Below are 14205 nucleotides of genomic sequence, written 5' to 3'. Positions count from 1 at the left end.
TTATCTCACATAGCACTGCCCACTGCTTCAGGGCTTCTCTGTACCCAGCCCATCCCAGTTCACCACGACTCTGCCTACCACAGCCCCTGCCTCGACTTCCAAATACCCAGATTCTACCCCAATCTTGCCACAACGCCCACCTGGTAGCTGCCAACATAGACAGTCCCTCACAATGCCTGGCCTTCTGCTCTTCAGTGTGTTGGGTTTTGTTTTTTTTTTTCCTTTTTTCAGTGACTTGGATAAAGGGATAGATGATATAGTTATCAATTCTGCAGATGACACAAAGTGGAGAGGTACAGCAAACATTTTGGACAGATTTCCAAAGAGATCTAGGCAGATTTCCAAGAGATCTAAATTACAATTACAGAATTTAGAGCCAGAAGGGACTTTAGAGAAAATTTGTTAAGCCCACAAGCTCCCATTATCTTTCAGATGAGGAAATTAAGGCCCCAGAGAGTGGAAGGGACTTCTATGAGATTATACAGGTAATAAGGAGCAAAGATACACAGATCACCTAATCTAATGTTCTAGGCTTTGCTGGGTTCCAGACTAAAAATGAAATGTTCCCTAAGGCCTCAGAACCCTTGTCAGGCATTGTTAACCCGTATTGAGAAGTATTAGCCAAAACAAGCTAAACGGACTTTGGTTTGCATTCTGAGGCATGGTGTACAAAACAAGGGAAGTAATAGTTCTTTCTCTGCCTTCATCAGATCACGTTTAGCACCCTAGTGTTAAGGGATAGCATTTACATAGTTCTCAATTTTACAAAGTGTCCTATGTGTGTTATTTCATTTGATCCTCACAACAACCCTGGGAGGTAGGTGCTATTATTATTTTACAGATGAGGAAACTGGGGCTGAGGGAGGTCAAGGGATTTGCTCAGGGTCACACAGCTAGTAAGTGTCTGAGGCTGGATTTGAACTTAGGTCTTCCTGAGTCTCTATCCATTGCATCACCTAGTCTGGACACCACCTTTTTAAGGAAGGACACTGGCAAGCTAGAGCGTGTCTTGAGGAGGACATTCAGAAGATGAAAAGCCTTGAGACCATGCCACAGGAGGACTTGTTGATGGGTCTGGGGATGTTTAGTCTGAAGAGAAGGGGGGGAGGGGCACCTGAGAGCCGTCAAAGACTCAATTGGAAGAGGAATTAGACTTGCTGCTTGGCTTCAGAAGCAGAACTAGGAGAAAATGGGTGGGAATTTGCCCAGGAAATTTTGGGTTCCATGTAAAGAAAAACTTTCCAACAGTGAAAACTGTCCCTAAGTGGAACGGGGCAGTTCAGTGAGTACTGAGTTCCCCATCCATCACTGATGATTTTGAGTGGAGGCAGGACAAGTCCATGTCAGGGCACTGCAGAAAGCAATCTGGGTCAGGCTCCCAGAGTATAAGGGCACAGAAGTCTTCTCCTCTAACTCCCTATACTCTATCTAGTTTCCCCTGGAAGACCTCCACGTGGGGGCTGCTTGTAAATCTTATACACAAAACTTTCATAAACATTTCTTTTGGGTGGGTGGGAGCCACCATAGAGCACTGCAGGAATGGGTCAGTCAGCTAGCATTTATTAAGCACCTACTACAAGCCAGGCACCGTGCTAAGAGCTAGGAATACAAAGAGAGGCAAAAGACAGTCTCCGCTCTCAAGGAGCTCCATTCTCACGGGGGCAACAAGCTAACAACTACATCCAAACAAGCTGTAGATGGGATAAACTGGGGATGATCTCACAGGGAAGGCACTGAGATATTAAGGAAGACTGGGAAAGACTTGTTATTTTGGTAGACGTGATTTTAGCTGAGACTCGAAGGAATGAAGGAGGAGAGCATGAGCGAGGGGATTCCAGGCTTGGGGTGAGAAATTCAGGGGTCAGGAGAGTCGCGTGCGAGGAGCAGCCCGGAGAACAACGTCACCGGGACAGTCGAGGACGCAGAGCTGAGTAAGCACAAGACAGGAAAGGGAGAGCAGGAAGGGAGGGGCCAGGCTGTGAAGAGCTTTAAAAGCCAGAGGGGCGGCTGTGCCTTTGATAACTCCCTGGAGGTAACAGGGAGCCACTGGGGTAGGGGGGAGGGAGATTCTTGTCAATCCCGGGGTTCGTGGCCCCTAGAGGCCTTAGGGAAAGCACCCTCGACAGGAGTCACGGGCGGAGCCGCTCACAGTTGCAGCTGGAGAAAGTGGAGTAGAGCGGAAAAGGACGGGATCGCTCCAGCGGCCCGGGCCCTTTAAGATCTGGGGAGGGGCGAGACCCGCTCTTCTCCGCCCCGTCCCCCGTCCCCAGGTTGCACCAGGAAGCACTTCCCGCCTCGCCGTTCCCGGGATCCTGCAGCGGAGCCCCCCGTTAGGTTCCCTTCCCGCCCGCTCGCGCCTGCGCCCTAAGCACCTCTGGCCTCCGAGCTGGCCTGGACTGGGCTCTCCACGTGCAGAATCTCCGGACTGCTCCGCGGCCAGGAGGGAGGGAGCAAGGGGCCTCCCCACGTGACCGAGCGCGGGCGCTCCCGCCTCCTAGTCCTTTTAAAACTTGGCCTCCGCTCCATCGTCCTCCTCCGCCGCTGCCTCTGCCCGGGTGCTGGGAGGTTGGAAGCGAGAAGGCCCCCCCGGAGTGGGGAAGCACCAGGCAGTGCATAGAGCCGCAGCAGGGACTGGCTCTGTGGGCAAGTCATTCCCCTTCTCTGAGCCTCGGTTTCCCCATCTGTTAAATGCGGGGATTGGAAAGAGACTCTTCTCTTAGGGGCCCAGGGTTCTTTGCTTCCCCAGGGCCCCTATGAAGAGGGTGGGTGGGAAGGGAACATTTACTGAGCACCTACTACGTGTCAGGCACTGTGCTAAGCACTTTGCAAATATCTCATTTGATCCTCATAACCCAGGGAGGTGCTATTATCCCCATTTTACAGTTTGAGGAAACTAAGGCAGCCATTGTGACTTGCCCACGGTCGCATAGCTGAGGCTCCCCCTTAGTACCGGGGACAGCTGCTGGAGGGCAGGGTGAGGTTAAGTGGCTGATTCTGTTCTTGTCTTCCCAGCAGACAGGCGCGGCTGAGAACAGGTGAGCAGAGGGCTCCCGGCTATGGCCACCCCAGTGCCTTTGGTCTGCAGCCAGACTGTGAGCAGGTGAGAAGCAGGGGGCCCTGGGCCAGCTTAGGGTTCTAGGACTCCGAGCCTATGCACGAGCTCCACCCCCATCACCTACCTCCCACCCCTCCTGGTGTCTCCACAGGGTGAGCTCTGTGCTCAACCGGGATGTGAAGCAGTTTGGAAAGAAGAATCTGTTTGATGAGCAGGACGAGACCTGTTGGAATTCTGACCAGGTGACGTGGCGTTGGTTAGAGCCAGAAATCACTTACGGGGTCCCCAGAAATCAGACATCTGTAGAAGAATCCTTAGACCATCGACTGTTGTTTTTAGTGCTGGATTCTGAGTCAGAGGACCTGGGATCAAATCCCAGCTCTGCCACTCATTGGCTGTGTGACCGTGGACAAGTCACAGTCTTTCTGGCCTTCTGTTTCCTCACCTATAACATGTGGGAATTGGATTGGATGACCTTCAAGGACTCTTCCAGCTCTGATCCACCCTCTCACTCTTTTAACACAAAGGTGCAGTTTTCTCTCTTCACACTCAGTATTGTGACTTCCATTTTACTGGTAAATTAAAGCTCATCCTGGGTCCTTTCCGTAGGATGTTCTGAGACCCCATGCTCCACAGCTCTCAAGAACAGGTCAGCTCAGGAACTTTGTGTAGGTTTGGGTCCCTCTGCTGCAAACCACACCTCGTGGTAGGGTGTCGGTCATTTACTTGGGTCTAACCCGATTCTCTTTGGCTGTTTGACCTCAGGGCTCCTCCCAGTGGGTGATGCTGGAATTCCCACAGCCTGTCCGAGTGTCTCAGGTGCAGATCCAATTCCAGGGTGGGTTTGCAAGTCGCCAGGGCCGTTTGGAAGGTGACAAGGGGTCAAGGAGGGGGGAAAAGGGAGGGAAAGGAAGGTGGTCTGGCTTTTGCCCTCATGGGTAGGGCCCTACAGCTGAATCTGTGGGACTGAGCCCTTTCTCTTTCTCCTTCTTTACAACAGGTGGCAGGAAGAGTGAGTCTCTGGAGAAGATTGGGGATTTCTACCCTCAAGACAACAACTCCCTGCAGATATCCTCTCTGTTCTGTGGCAAGGGTGGGGCTCATGGGCTTGAGGCTAAGTCAGGCAGACCCAGGGACGTGGAGGTGCCACAAGAAGCCTCAGTGGGAGTTGGGGAGAAAAGACAAGTTTATCGATATGTGAATTGAGGGAGCCTCCAGGGAGTGACTTCACCCTCCCTGCCGAGGATGTTTAGTACATTGAAGCTGATCCAGGGTGACACAGGGTGTGGGTGGGACCGCCCAGGTCTGTCCTGTTAACCTTGACAGCTCTTCATTACAGCTTTCCTGTGGCAGACGTCACACTGGACAAGCTCAAGGTAACTTTTGAAAACAGCACTGACTTTTTTGGCCGGATCATCATCTACCACCTGCGGATTCTTGGGGAGAAGCTGTGAGCAGCTTCAGTTCATTGGCCCACCCTGCTTCCTAGACCAGGCAGGACACCCTAGGAGAGGCCACTAGAAGGACAGAGCAGAAGCTGCCCCTGGCTGTGGGCTAGGTGGCCAGGAAGTAGAAAGAGTTCTGGTTTGGGTGAACCAGCTCCCAGCCTGTCTTCTCCCTCCAAGGACCTGGGAAGAGAATCCCAGAAGGAAAGAGCCTCAGAGGTTTGGTTTAAATCCTCACAGGAAGCCAGGCTTGATTAGAAAACAAAAACATTGTCAAGACAACTTTGAAAGACTTAAGAATTCTGAGGGTGGAGTATGCTATTGGCCTCCTGATGGAGAGGTGAGAGATTCGGGATGCAAAAGCTTTTTTTGGCCTAGACACTGTGGGGAATTTGTTTTGCCTGACTCTGCGTATTTGTTACAGGCATCCCCCCACCCCCAAAGGGGTTTGGGAGAAAGTAAATGCTTGTCGATTTAAAAAGGAAAAAAAAAAACCACACTCCTAACTCATGATCACTTGGCCTGTTTAAACAGCCTCACCAGTTTCATTGTTAGATAGCCCTGACTCTTGGAAAGTTCTTCCATATGTCATGGAAATCCACCTCCCTTCATTCCCATCTCCCAGAACAAAAGAGTAAGACTTTCCAGGAAGGTGTCTTAGATTTGAGTAGAGTAGCTGTTTATCCTCTTTTCCAGGCTAAAATCACCCTATTTCTTTATAGCCAGTCTTCCCTAGGATGTGGTTTTAAATTTTCTCACCCCTGCAGTTGTTGTAAGAGATGGGGAGCAACAGTCTATGTTCGCCCTGGTTGTTGGGGTAGCAGCTGGTTTTTATTGGTTATTGTTCCCATTTCTTGGGCTAGAGGAGGCATGATTGGTGTGGGGGTGGCAGAGGAGCCAGCATGGCCGGATAGAGTGGGCTGGGGAGCTACGTTTCCAGCCAGGGCAAGTCATTAGCCAGTAGCACAGTCCCTCCCGTGGTCCTGGGAAGGAGAGGAGCTGCCTTGTTTCCGTTCGGGGTCTGCCTGCTGTGTCACACTGGACATGATCATTGGGCACTGAGTTCTTGGGTAGTCCCCCCCCAAAGCTCTGTAGGTGGCCTTCAGCCATAGGAAGAGGGACACCTCCTCTTGGACCTGTTCTCCCTGGCCATGGGTATTGAAGAACTGGCTTCTTAGTGAGCTGGCCTTCCTGAGCACCAGATGGAAGGCAGAGGACCAAAGCCCAGTGTCCTAGGCCCCCTTCACTCTGTCTCTGGAAGCAGCTTGTTCTGAAAAAGCTTAAGGATATGGTTCTCCATCACCTGTTGGACTGAAGCCCAGAAAAAAGGGAGTGAGAGATAAGAAAACTCAGGACCTACGGCCCCCTCTGCCAACACAAGGAGGCAATATTGGGGAATATCAAGCGCCAGGGGCTCGGAACTGGCACACCTTAGTGTCCTGGCTCTGACACAAGCCAGCAGGGCACCACCATTCTGAGGCTCAGTTTCCTCATCTGTATAATGGGGATGATAAAGTAGATGGCTCATAGGTGGTAAGGAAAGTGCTTGCTGTTGACCAAGACGACAGGGGAGCACACAGATCTTTCAGGGGAGTGGATGCAGATGGGAGAAGAGGTCTATCACTCCAAGGAGAGGCCGCCTGGCAAGGCAGGGACAAGGCTGGGCCTTGATGGAGCCTTGGTGTTGGTTAGAATGCCTGGGGTACTTAAGGGGCGCCCTGCCCCATAACTTCAATTTCTTAAGGATTTTAGGGCTTGGAAAAGTGCTCTCTTGGTGGCAATCCTGTGGGGTGGGGTTAGTGTAGGTAACAGGATCCCCATTTTACACAGGTGAGGAAAAAGATGAGGGTCAGAATTAGGGGCTGATTCAGAATCAAGGGGAAGGCACTTGTTTGGGGCCCCAGAGTCAGGAAGCGTGGGACTGGAACCCTTCCCTATGGTGTATTATCAAGGGCAGGGTCCAGGGGCTCCAGGGCTCAGTCACAGATTTGGAACTAGACCTTGGTATTAAAGATAAGGAAACAAACATCCAGAGAAGTTCAGATACTTGTCCAGGGTCACACAGCAAGTTCACATCTGAGACAGGATTCAAACCCAGGTCATCTTGCCTCTAACCACTACATCAAGGGTGGGGATCCTGCGGTCTCAAGGCCACATGTGGGCCGAACTTGAGGACCTAGAGGGCCACACGTGGCCTCAAGACTGAAGGTTCCCCACCCCTGCACTACGCTATACACTGCCTCTTACTAGCTCCGATTGGGGGCAGACCTCGGAAGTGTCTGTGAGCCTCAGTTTCCTCATCTGCAAAACAGGAATAATACTAGCAGTACCTGCCTTGAAGGCTGGTTGTGAGCAAAGTGCTCTACAAAACTTAAAAGGAAAAGAGTTATTATTGTCCCCCTGGTCCCTGGGGACTCTAAGGGGGCAGATCGAGAGGGGGTACTCCCCCCCAACAAATTTTTGTATATAGTTTGTTTTTACTTATTTGTGTATTTTCCACCCAGTAGATTGTGAGCTCCTGGAGGGTAGGGACTTTTGTTTGTCTCTGTATCCCCAGCACACAACTCAAGGCTTGGCACATAGTAGGTGCTGAATAAAGAAATGCTTGCTGAACTGGAATGAATCTGTTTGGGGGTGGGGTAGATTCCAGATATCACTGACAGCCTTCTCATCCAGGGGTGCTTCTGATGCCTCCCTCTTACACACTGAGAATGTTCCTTGCCCTGAAATATACATACCCTTCTTGTGTCCCAAGGCCACAGCCAGGTCCATTGGGGTGTAGCCTGAATCCGCTTCTGTTGTCAGGTCTGCCCCTCTGGCTGAAAACCAAAGTAGAAAAGGGGGAGCTGACTGGGGGACGGGCAGTCATCTCCTCCTCCTCCTCCCCTCAACGTGGCTTCCCTGGCTCATTAGAATATAGGCTCCTTGAAGGCAGGGACCATCTCACTTTCATCTTTCTATCCCCAGTGTATAGTTTGGTGTCTGGCACATTCTAAGCACTTAATAAATGCTTTTTTGGATCAACATGGGCCTGCCCTGGGATCCTGAAATCTTCCACAAAGCCCCTGTTGGTATGCCCTTGACTCCTCAGCAGGGATAAGCTCGTCACAGGCTGGGAGAAGCTGCCCCAAAATGAGTGGAGTTATTTAAATGCCAACAAATCGAGAAATTCAGCTAAGTGCTATTGTTGGCCAGTCAAATTCAAACACAAGTGGGGACCACTATTCTATACGGAAAGATCCCTGCAGGCCACATATTGACTTCGTTTTAAAATGTGGTATTTCTTTTATTGTTTTTTTTTTTTATTTTGTTAACTGTTTCCCAATTATATTTTAATCGGGTTTGGGCCTCACTTGGGAGTGTTGTGGGCCACATGTCTGACATCTGCTGTCAGCCTAGCAAACTCATTGCCTATGAAGGATGCCCAGTAGGTAAGTCTTCTCCTAAGCCAGTAAGAGGAGAAAAGAGGGTGAGTTATAGTGTGGACTAACAGAAACACCCCTCCCCCCCAATCCAACCCCTGTACCACAAGTCCCACTCCCTGCGCACACCTACCCAGCAGAGCTTCCACACACTTCACGTGGTTCCCCCTCACAGCGTACAGCAGTGGAGTCCCGCCGTTCTGGAGGAGGGAGGGGCAAAGGTGAAAATGGCTCATCACTTCGGCAAGGCCTCCCTTACTGGCAGGGCAGGGACCCTGTCTTGGAATATCGGAAGGGCCAGGCAGGCCCCAGGGGCTCCGATACAGTTATCACAATAGGTACAGTGCCTTCCCAGAGCCCCTCAGCTGCCTGGACACCTCATCTGACTCCTGGAATAAAACCCTGGAATGTTGGCACTGAAACAGATCACTAAGGCCTGGAGCTTCTGGACCCCACTGGCAGCCTGATGAAGCCTATGAACTCTTCTCAGAATAATGTTTTTAAGTGCATGAAAATAAAATACATGGGATGACAAAGATACAGTTTTCAAGATATATTAAAAAAAAAAAAGTCACAAACCCTAGGTTAAGAAGCTGATTTAATCCAACCCTTCACTTTACAGATGGAGAAAGTGAGGTTTCAAGAAGGGTAGTGATTTACCCAAGGTCCCCCAAACTAGTGGCAGAGCCAGGATTAGAACCCAGGTCTTTTCCCTCCCAACCTAGTGGCTTTTCCGCAACACCATGTGGAGTTTCGTCCTTTAGCCAGAGGAGTCTCACTATCTCCCCACGAAAGCCACGCCTGTTTGTGTCACCGCTCCAGCTTCATGGGGAAAGGCAGTGCGGGGCAGTGGGAAGAGTCAGGAGAATCCTGACTGACACATTAGCTGTGGGGCTCTGGATGGGACCCAGGCTCTGGCCTCATTGGTGCTAAGGGAATAATCCCCAGAGTAACCCCTTTGAAGGGTTGTAGTGAGGCACCAAGGACACATCCACTATTCCTGAAGCTCAGCCTCGGAAGCCTCCCCAACCGCCTGGGCCTGGGCCTGACTCCTGAGCGTCCCAGGATTGAGAAGTGGAAGGAATTGGTGAGATTATCCATAAAATGAGAGGGTCAGATGGACAAAGAGACTGAGGTTAAGGAAGTGGCCCAAGGTAACCCAGGCAGTAACAGCAGAAGCAGGATTTGAACTCCTCTGCTCCAGAACCACTCTCCTATACTGCTCTGCCTTCTCTGGACTCTTGGGGTGCCTCTGGGCAGCAGCCCGTCCACTGCAGGTGAGGGAGACACCCCGTCCCCCCATGCCAAGTAGAGGAGCTCGTCCGATCGCAGCTGCAGTCACAAGTGAGTGTGGGGGGCACTGCAGGGGGCCTTACCCAGTCGTAGCTGTTGATGTCCACGTCCCGCTCCAGAAGCATGACCACAATATCTGTGTAGCCTCCAGTGCTGGCCAGTGAGAGGGCACTCTCCCGTTCCTTGGCCAGGACGTGAGGATCAGCACCCTGTAGGGCAAGAAGGTAGATGAGCCCCAGTGTGGGGGACAAGTTGGAGGCTGAGAACCCTGGTTACTGCCTCCTGCTCGACTGAGTCCATTTTGTCAGAACCACTTTGGTGAAGACACTGTCATTGAAGGCAAGGTAAGACATTCGCTATTGCTAGGCCTCTGTTTCCCTGCCTAGGACAGGCTGCAGAGTTAGACTCTAAGTCTCCTTCAGCTCCGACAACGTTCTCTAAGATAAAGTTCAGACTCCTCAAAGTGGCGTCAAGGCCCTTCCCACTCTGGCCTCCATTTACCTCCAAATGCCCACTAAGGAGTGAAGCTTTTGATGGCCCAGACGACAGTGGCTTAGCAGGAAATACCATCAGGTTCTGAGCTCCTGCCCTTTACTCTCGCCCAACCCTTGGGGACTGGGAATAGGGAGGGATTTGGCTGTAGGATGGCCCCCATGGGAGCAGAAAGAGAGAGGGAATCTTGTCTGGCAATCCTGGCTCAGACTTCCCCAGCTACCAGACGGCTCTTCATAGTATCACTGAACCCTCAGTCATATGAATAAATGTCTAGTGTGTCCACAGCAAGGGGGATAGCTACCCACGGTCCTCTGTCCTGGCCAGACCCCATCTGGAAGACCATATTCAGATCACAGGATTTAGAACTGAAAAGGGAAGCCCACGGTCACCGAATCTGGCATTTAACCCCAGGCAAGAACTCTTTCTTTGCAGTCCGCCTGACGGATGAACAGCCCACCCTTCTGCACTCTCCAAAGAAGGGGACCTCCACCCTCCCCAAGGTGGCTCCAAATGCTGAGACGTTCCAGCACATGTGGAGGTCCCCCAGTCACTTCCATCTACTGCTCTGAGCTCTGCCCTTGCTCATCCTTCCTCTCTGTGACATTGCTTCTGGTAGAGACAGCAATCACAACCCTTCCAAGAAGTCTTTTTTGCAGGATTAATATTCCCCACATAGTCTGAGGTCCTGTGTTTTCCTCTAGAGGTACTCCAATTTCCACATGATGTAATACATTGAAAAAAGCATCGGATTTGGGGTTGGGTGACTCCAATGAATTGAACACAGTGTTTCAGAGGAGGTCTGACCAGGGCAGGCAGTAATGGGAGTCTCATCTCTCTCCCTCTGGACAGGAGACATCTATTCCATTTATGTGTATGGCCTAAAATTACATTAGCTGTCTAGTTGCCAAGTCACACGTTTGATTTATACCAAGCTTGTCATCAGGTAAGATCATCCCCACGGCTAGGTGTCAAAGTAGATAGATCTAGGGGGTTAAGAAGACCTGAGTTCAAATCCTACCTCAGATACTTACTAGCTGTGTGACCCTGGGTAAGACAGTCAACTCTCTGCCCTCAGTTTCCTCATCTATAAAGTGGGGATAATAAAAGCAACTACCTCATAGGTTTGTTGTAAGAATTCAGTGAGTTAACACACATAAAGGCTATTATTAAATGAATTGTTTCCCCACTACATCTTTTCCATCCTGCATCTGAACAACTGATTTTCCTTAGCTAAGAAAGACCATCCCCAAGATGCTGGCAGCCAGCAGCCTCCCCCAGCCTCTTACCCACTCCAGCAGGAAGCGCACAGTCTCGATCTCTCCGAAAGCAGACGCCCAGATCAGGGGGGTGAAGCCACGCTCATCGGGTTTGTTCACCAAGTTGTCACCTGGCAGGACGGGGAAAGCTGGCTATGCCTACAGCCAAGCCAGCCCTTAGGCTAGGAAGGGCCGGGACTCCCCCAGCTCTCCTGGGTACAAGTAGGTATGGCATCAACAGAGAAGGGAGACTGGCAGGGGGCGTGTTGTCTAAATCCTGCTCTGAAAGGGGATCATAACAAATGTGACAAAATTGCTCCAGGGCTCCCCCAGCCGGTGGTGACCGACTGGATTCGGAGCTTCGGTCTCAACAGTGAAGATGGGCTGCGCTGACACACTTCCCTCTGTGACCGAAGGAGGAGATGGAATGAGGAGGTCACCTGGGGGCCAGGGTGAGGTGCTGGAAATCGGAAGACCTAGATTCTAGTTTTGGCTTTCCCACTAACTCATCATGGGGCCTCTCTGAGCCTTCTATTTCAGCATCTGGAAAATGAAGGGGGCAGAAAAGGTGACTCCCCAGGAAATGCTTGTGTTCTAAGGTCCTTCTAGCTCCGGCATTCCAGGTTCTCTAGGTCGGGGTAGAGGAGGTGGTGGACCGTGGCCTTAAAACAGAGCAAAGCTACCTGAGCTGTAGCCAGCCTAGCGGGGCTGGGCCTGAGCCTCTTCTCTCCCTCTTCTGCTCAGGAGCTGCTCTGCCCTGCTCCCACTCTGTCCATGACCATTCCCATTCAGGTCTCTGACAAAGTAGGCTGGGGTTGGCTGACCAAGTGGAGTGACTCTGAGGAGCACAGGTCCTTGAGGTCCTGGTCTTAGGGGTCTCGTGTATGTGTGAGGCTCAAGCTTGATGCAGCGGGTTGGGGGGAAGGGAAAGAAAGGGGAGGGCCTTCATCAGGGAGAAGACTGCAAGGGTCAGGCTGTAGACAACAGCCACATACCTTTAAGAAGGTATTCTTTCAGCTGGGTCAGTTCTCCCTGAGCGGCAAGCTGGTGGATGGACAGAGCTGTTGTTTACAAAGGGGAGAGGGAAAGAGGCAGAGATTATAGTGGGGTTCCAGACACTCCAATTAAAGGGAAGTGTTTATATCATAGTAGGGGAGGAGGCAACTTCTGAAAATTCAGAGATAATAAATCCAGGAGAAAATCCCTGGGGCTGGGACTCAAGAGAATGGGTTTCTGATTTGCCACAGATTTGCTGTGTGACCCTAAATACATCCCCTCCCCTGTCTGGGGTTCAGTTTCCTCATTTTTACATTTCAGAGGTTAGACTAGATGGTCTTTAAGGTTCCCCCAGTTTAGACATTCTATAGTCTACATTCTAAGGATCCTGCTGGCTGAAAATTCTAGGAGTGAGTCCAACTCCCTCCAGAAGGGCTTCCCTTCCACACCCTCCCTTTGCCCAACCTTTGGTCCCCAGGAGGTATACTCACAGTCCAGGGTGGCAGGCAGGGCTGAAATCTCATTTCCCCTCTGCCGGTTGGTCAGGGTGGTAGAGTGCTTCAAGGAACTGCCTGCTGGGATAGAAAAAGGAGAAGTCAGGAGGGAACTGTTCCCTTTCTCCACCATGACAGAAGAAAAGATAGATTTCTGAAGTCTGAGGAAAAGAACACCTGACCAGCAGTCAGAAGGCTTGGGTTTGGGTGCCAGCTCTGCTCTTTGCTAGCTGGGTCCATCAGTCACTCAACAAGCATTTATGAAGCACTTAGGATACAAAGCATATTAAGCATAGAATACAAAGAAACGCAAAAACACTCCCTGTTCTCAAGGAGTGTCCACTCTAATGGAGGAGACAACAGGTAAATGCTAGGTAAATATAAGGGGCAAAGAGAAAGAAACAATTATTAAATGCGGATGCCTACTACGTGCCAGGCGCTGTGCTAAGTACTTTACAAATATCATCTCCTTTGAGAGAATACTCTGTAGACAAAGTAGATGAAAGCAATCTGAAAAAGGAAGGCATTAGCAGATGGTGGGATTAAGCTCTGTGACTCTGGGCAAGACCTCCTCTAAACCTCATTCCCTTTTCTCGTCTGTAAAATGGGGACTGATAACAGATACACTACCTATCTCCTAGGGTGCTTGTGAGAGGAGCCAGTTTTTGTAAAATGATGCTCCTCCTCCTAAACCAGGGCTCTCCCCAAGGGAGGACTTACTGTGAGGTGCAGTGAGGACCCCATCCAGGTCGGGACTCCCCGAGTCTGGAGTACAAGGATACAGGCGCAACAACACAGTGTCGGAACCATCGGAGCTGTCCTGGGCTGGGTCTTCAGGCTGCGAGCCAAAGGCAGGGACGGCATAGGGCTCCTGGAGTTGGCCGGGGCCCTCGGGACCTAGGCTGGCCACGGCCCCTTGTGGCTCCATGGAGGGCACTTCTGGAGAGTCCAGATGAAATCAAGAAATTAGGGTGTCCACTCCCCTCTTGTTCACTCCCTCCCCCTCCGTACCACTGCCTCCTCATACCAGGGAGGATGCTCCCAATTCCTAGGGCCTGTTCCTTTAAGAAACTTTAGTCCTTTCTAGTCCTGGCTCGCTGAGTGACCTTGACCAGGTCGCTTCCCCTCTCTGGGCCTCAGTTTCCCCTATCTGCCAAATGTCGCCCAACGCATAAGAAATACAGGGTCAAGCAAACCCTTCGAGCCCCGCTGGATGCAATGACATGGGCCTGCATTTTGCTCTGGGGCCCCGGAGGGAGAGCCCACCTCCGCCGACCCCAGCCTTTCCCCTCCGGGCTGGACGCTCCTCGCACCCCGGCCGGGGCCACGTCGGAGAGCGCCGCGCCCGGGGGCTAAGTGCGCGAGGCTCTGCCCACGAGGAGGCCGGGGACTGACTAGCTTCCCCCCCCCCCCCCCCCCCGCTTCCCCTGCTGCGGAGCCAGGACCCTTCTCTTCTCGACCCCCAGCCCCGGACTTCCAAAGCCCGAACCGAAAGTTAACTTTACCAAACTGCACCGCTCCGCCCCCTAGCCCCCTTCCCCTAACCCGGCCGGGGGCCTCCCACAATGCACCTGAGCGCGGCGGGGGCGGGGGGCGCCCGTCTCCCGCTTGGGAGCAGCTGCGCAGAGCGCAGGGAAGGGGAGAGGCGCGCTGGCCCTTTAAGAACTCAGCTTCGGCCCCCGAGAGATTAACAGGAGGAGGAGGAGGGCCGGGCGGAGCCCGGACGCAAGGAGGCTAGATCGGAGGGCT

The 14205-nt window shown here is 51.9% G+C and overlaps 2 protein-coding genes across 6 annotated transcripts; one reads left to right on the top strand and one right to left on the bottom strand.

The window, feature by feature from the left end:
• Positions 1-907: 907 nt before the first annotated feature.
• NR2C2AP (nuclear receptor 2C2 associated protein) lies at positions 908-5006 on the top strand. 4 transcript variants are annotated; one of them, XM_027851196.1, is made up of 6 exons: positions 908-2643; positions 3016-3100; positions 3207-3297; positions 3821-3893; positions 4056-4123; positions 4393-5006. In XM_027851196.1, the coding sequence occupies exons 2-6, from the start codon at positions 3057-3059 to the stop codon at positions 4507-4509; spliced, it is 393 nt and encodes a 130-aa protein (XP_027706997.1). In that variant the 5' UTR covers positions 908-2643; positions 3016-3056; the 3' UTR covers positions 4510-5006. The 4 variants fall into 4 exon arrangements, with proteins under 4 accessions (XP_027706997.1, XP_027706996.1, XP_027706994.1 ...); XM_027851195.1 differs by having other exon boundaries at positions 910-2032; positions 3821-3926; XM_027851193.1 differs by having other exon boundaries at positions 910-2032; positions 3013-3100; positions 3821-3926.
• Positions 5007-5157: 151 nt separating this feature from the next.
• Positions 5158-14202, bottom strand: RFXANK (regulatory factor X associated ankyrin containing protein). 2 transcript variants are annotated; one of them, XM_027851191.1, is made up of 9 exons: positions 14028-14202; positions 13177-13395; positions 12454-12534; positions 11962-12027; positions 10997-11097; positions 9299-9424; positions 8056-8122; positions 7239-7319; positions 5158-5811 (listed from the first exon to the last, which is right to left on the bottom strand). In XM_027851191.1, the coding sequence occupies exons 2-9, from the start codon at positions 13382-13384 to the stop codon at positions 5744-5746; spliced, it is 798 nt and encodes a 265-aa protein (XP_027706992.1). In that variant the 5' UTR covers positions 13385-13395; positions 14028-14202; the 3' UTR covers positions 5158-5743. The 2 variants fall into 2 exon arrangements, with proteins under 2 accessions (XP_027706992.1, XP_027706991.1); XM_027851190.1 differs by having other exon boundaries at positions 12454-12537; positions 14028-14193.
• Positions 14203-14205: the final 3 nt, after the last annotated feature.

This window comes from Vombatus ursinus, unplaced genomic scaffold (assembly GCF_900497805.2).
Source record: "Vombatus ursinus unplaced genomic scaffold, bare-nosed wombat genome assembly UNPS02009173.1, whole genome shotgun sequence".
In the NCBI taxonomy this organism is placed as follows: domain Eukaryota; kingdom Metazoa; phylum Chordata; class Mammalia; order Diprotodontia; family Vombatidae; genus Vombatus; species Vombatus ursinus.
This window is presented reverse-complemented; position numbering and strand designations above follow the sequence as displayed.

Excerpts from the sequence above, each read along its gene's own strand:
- RFXANK (XM_027851190.1), bottom strand. The coding sequence starts at position 13,384 with ATGGAGCCACAAGGGGCCGTGGCCAGCCTAGGTCCCGAGGGCCCCGGC. Across the intron at positions 8,123-9,298 it reads ACATCAACAGCTACGACTGG|AACGGCGGGACTCCACTGCT; the intron begins GTAAGGCCCCCT and ends TCCCTCCTCCAG. Across the intron at positions 7,320-8,055 it reads GTGTGTGGAAGCTCTGCTGG|CCAGAGGGGCAGACCTGACA; the intron begins GTAGGTGTGCGC and ends TTTGGTTTTCAG.
- NR2C2AP (XM_027851195.1), top strand. The coding sequence starts at position 3,057 with ATGGCCACCCCAGTGCCTTTGGTCTGCAGCCAGACTGTGAGCAG. Across the intron at positions 3,298-3,820 it reads CCTGTTGGAATTCTGACCAG|GGCTCCTCCCAGTGGGTGAT; the intron begins GTGACGTGGCGT and ends GTTTGACCTCAG. Across the intron at positions 4,124-4,392 it reads AAGACAACAACTCCCTGCAG|AGCTTTCCTGTGGCAGACGT; the intron begins ATATCCTCTCTG and ends GCTCTTCATTAC.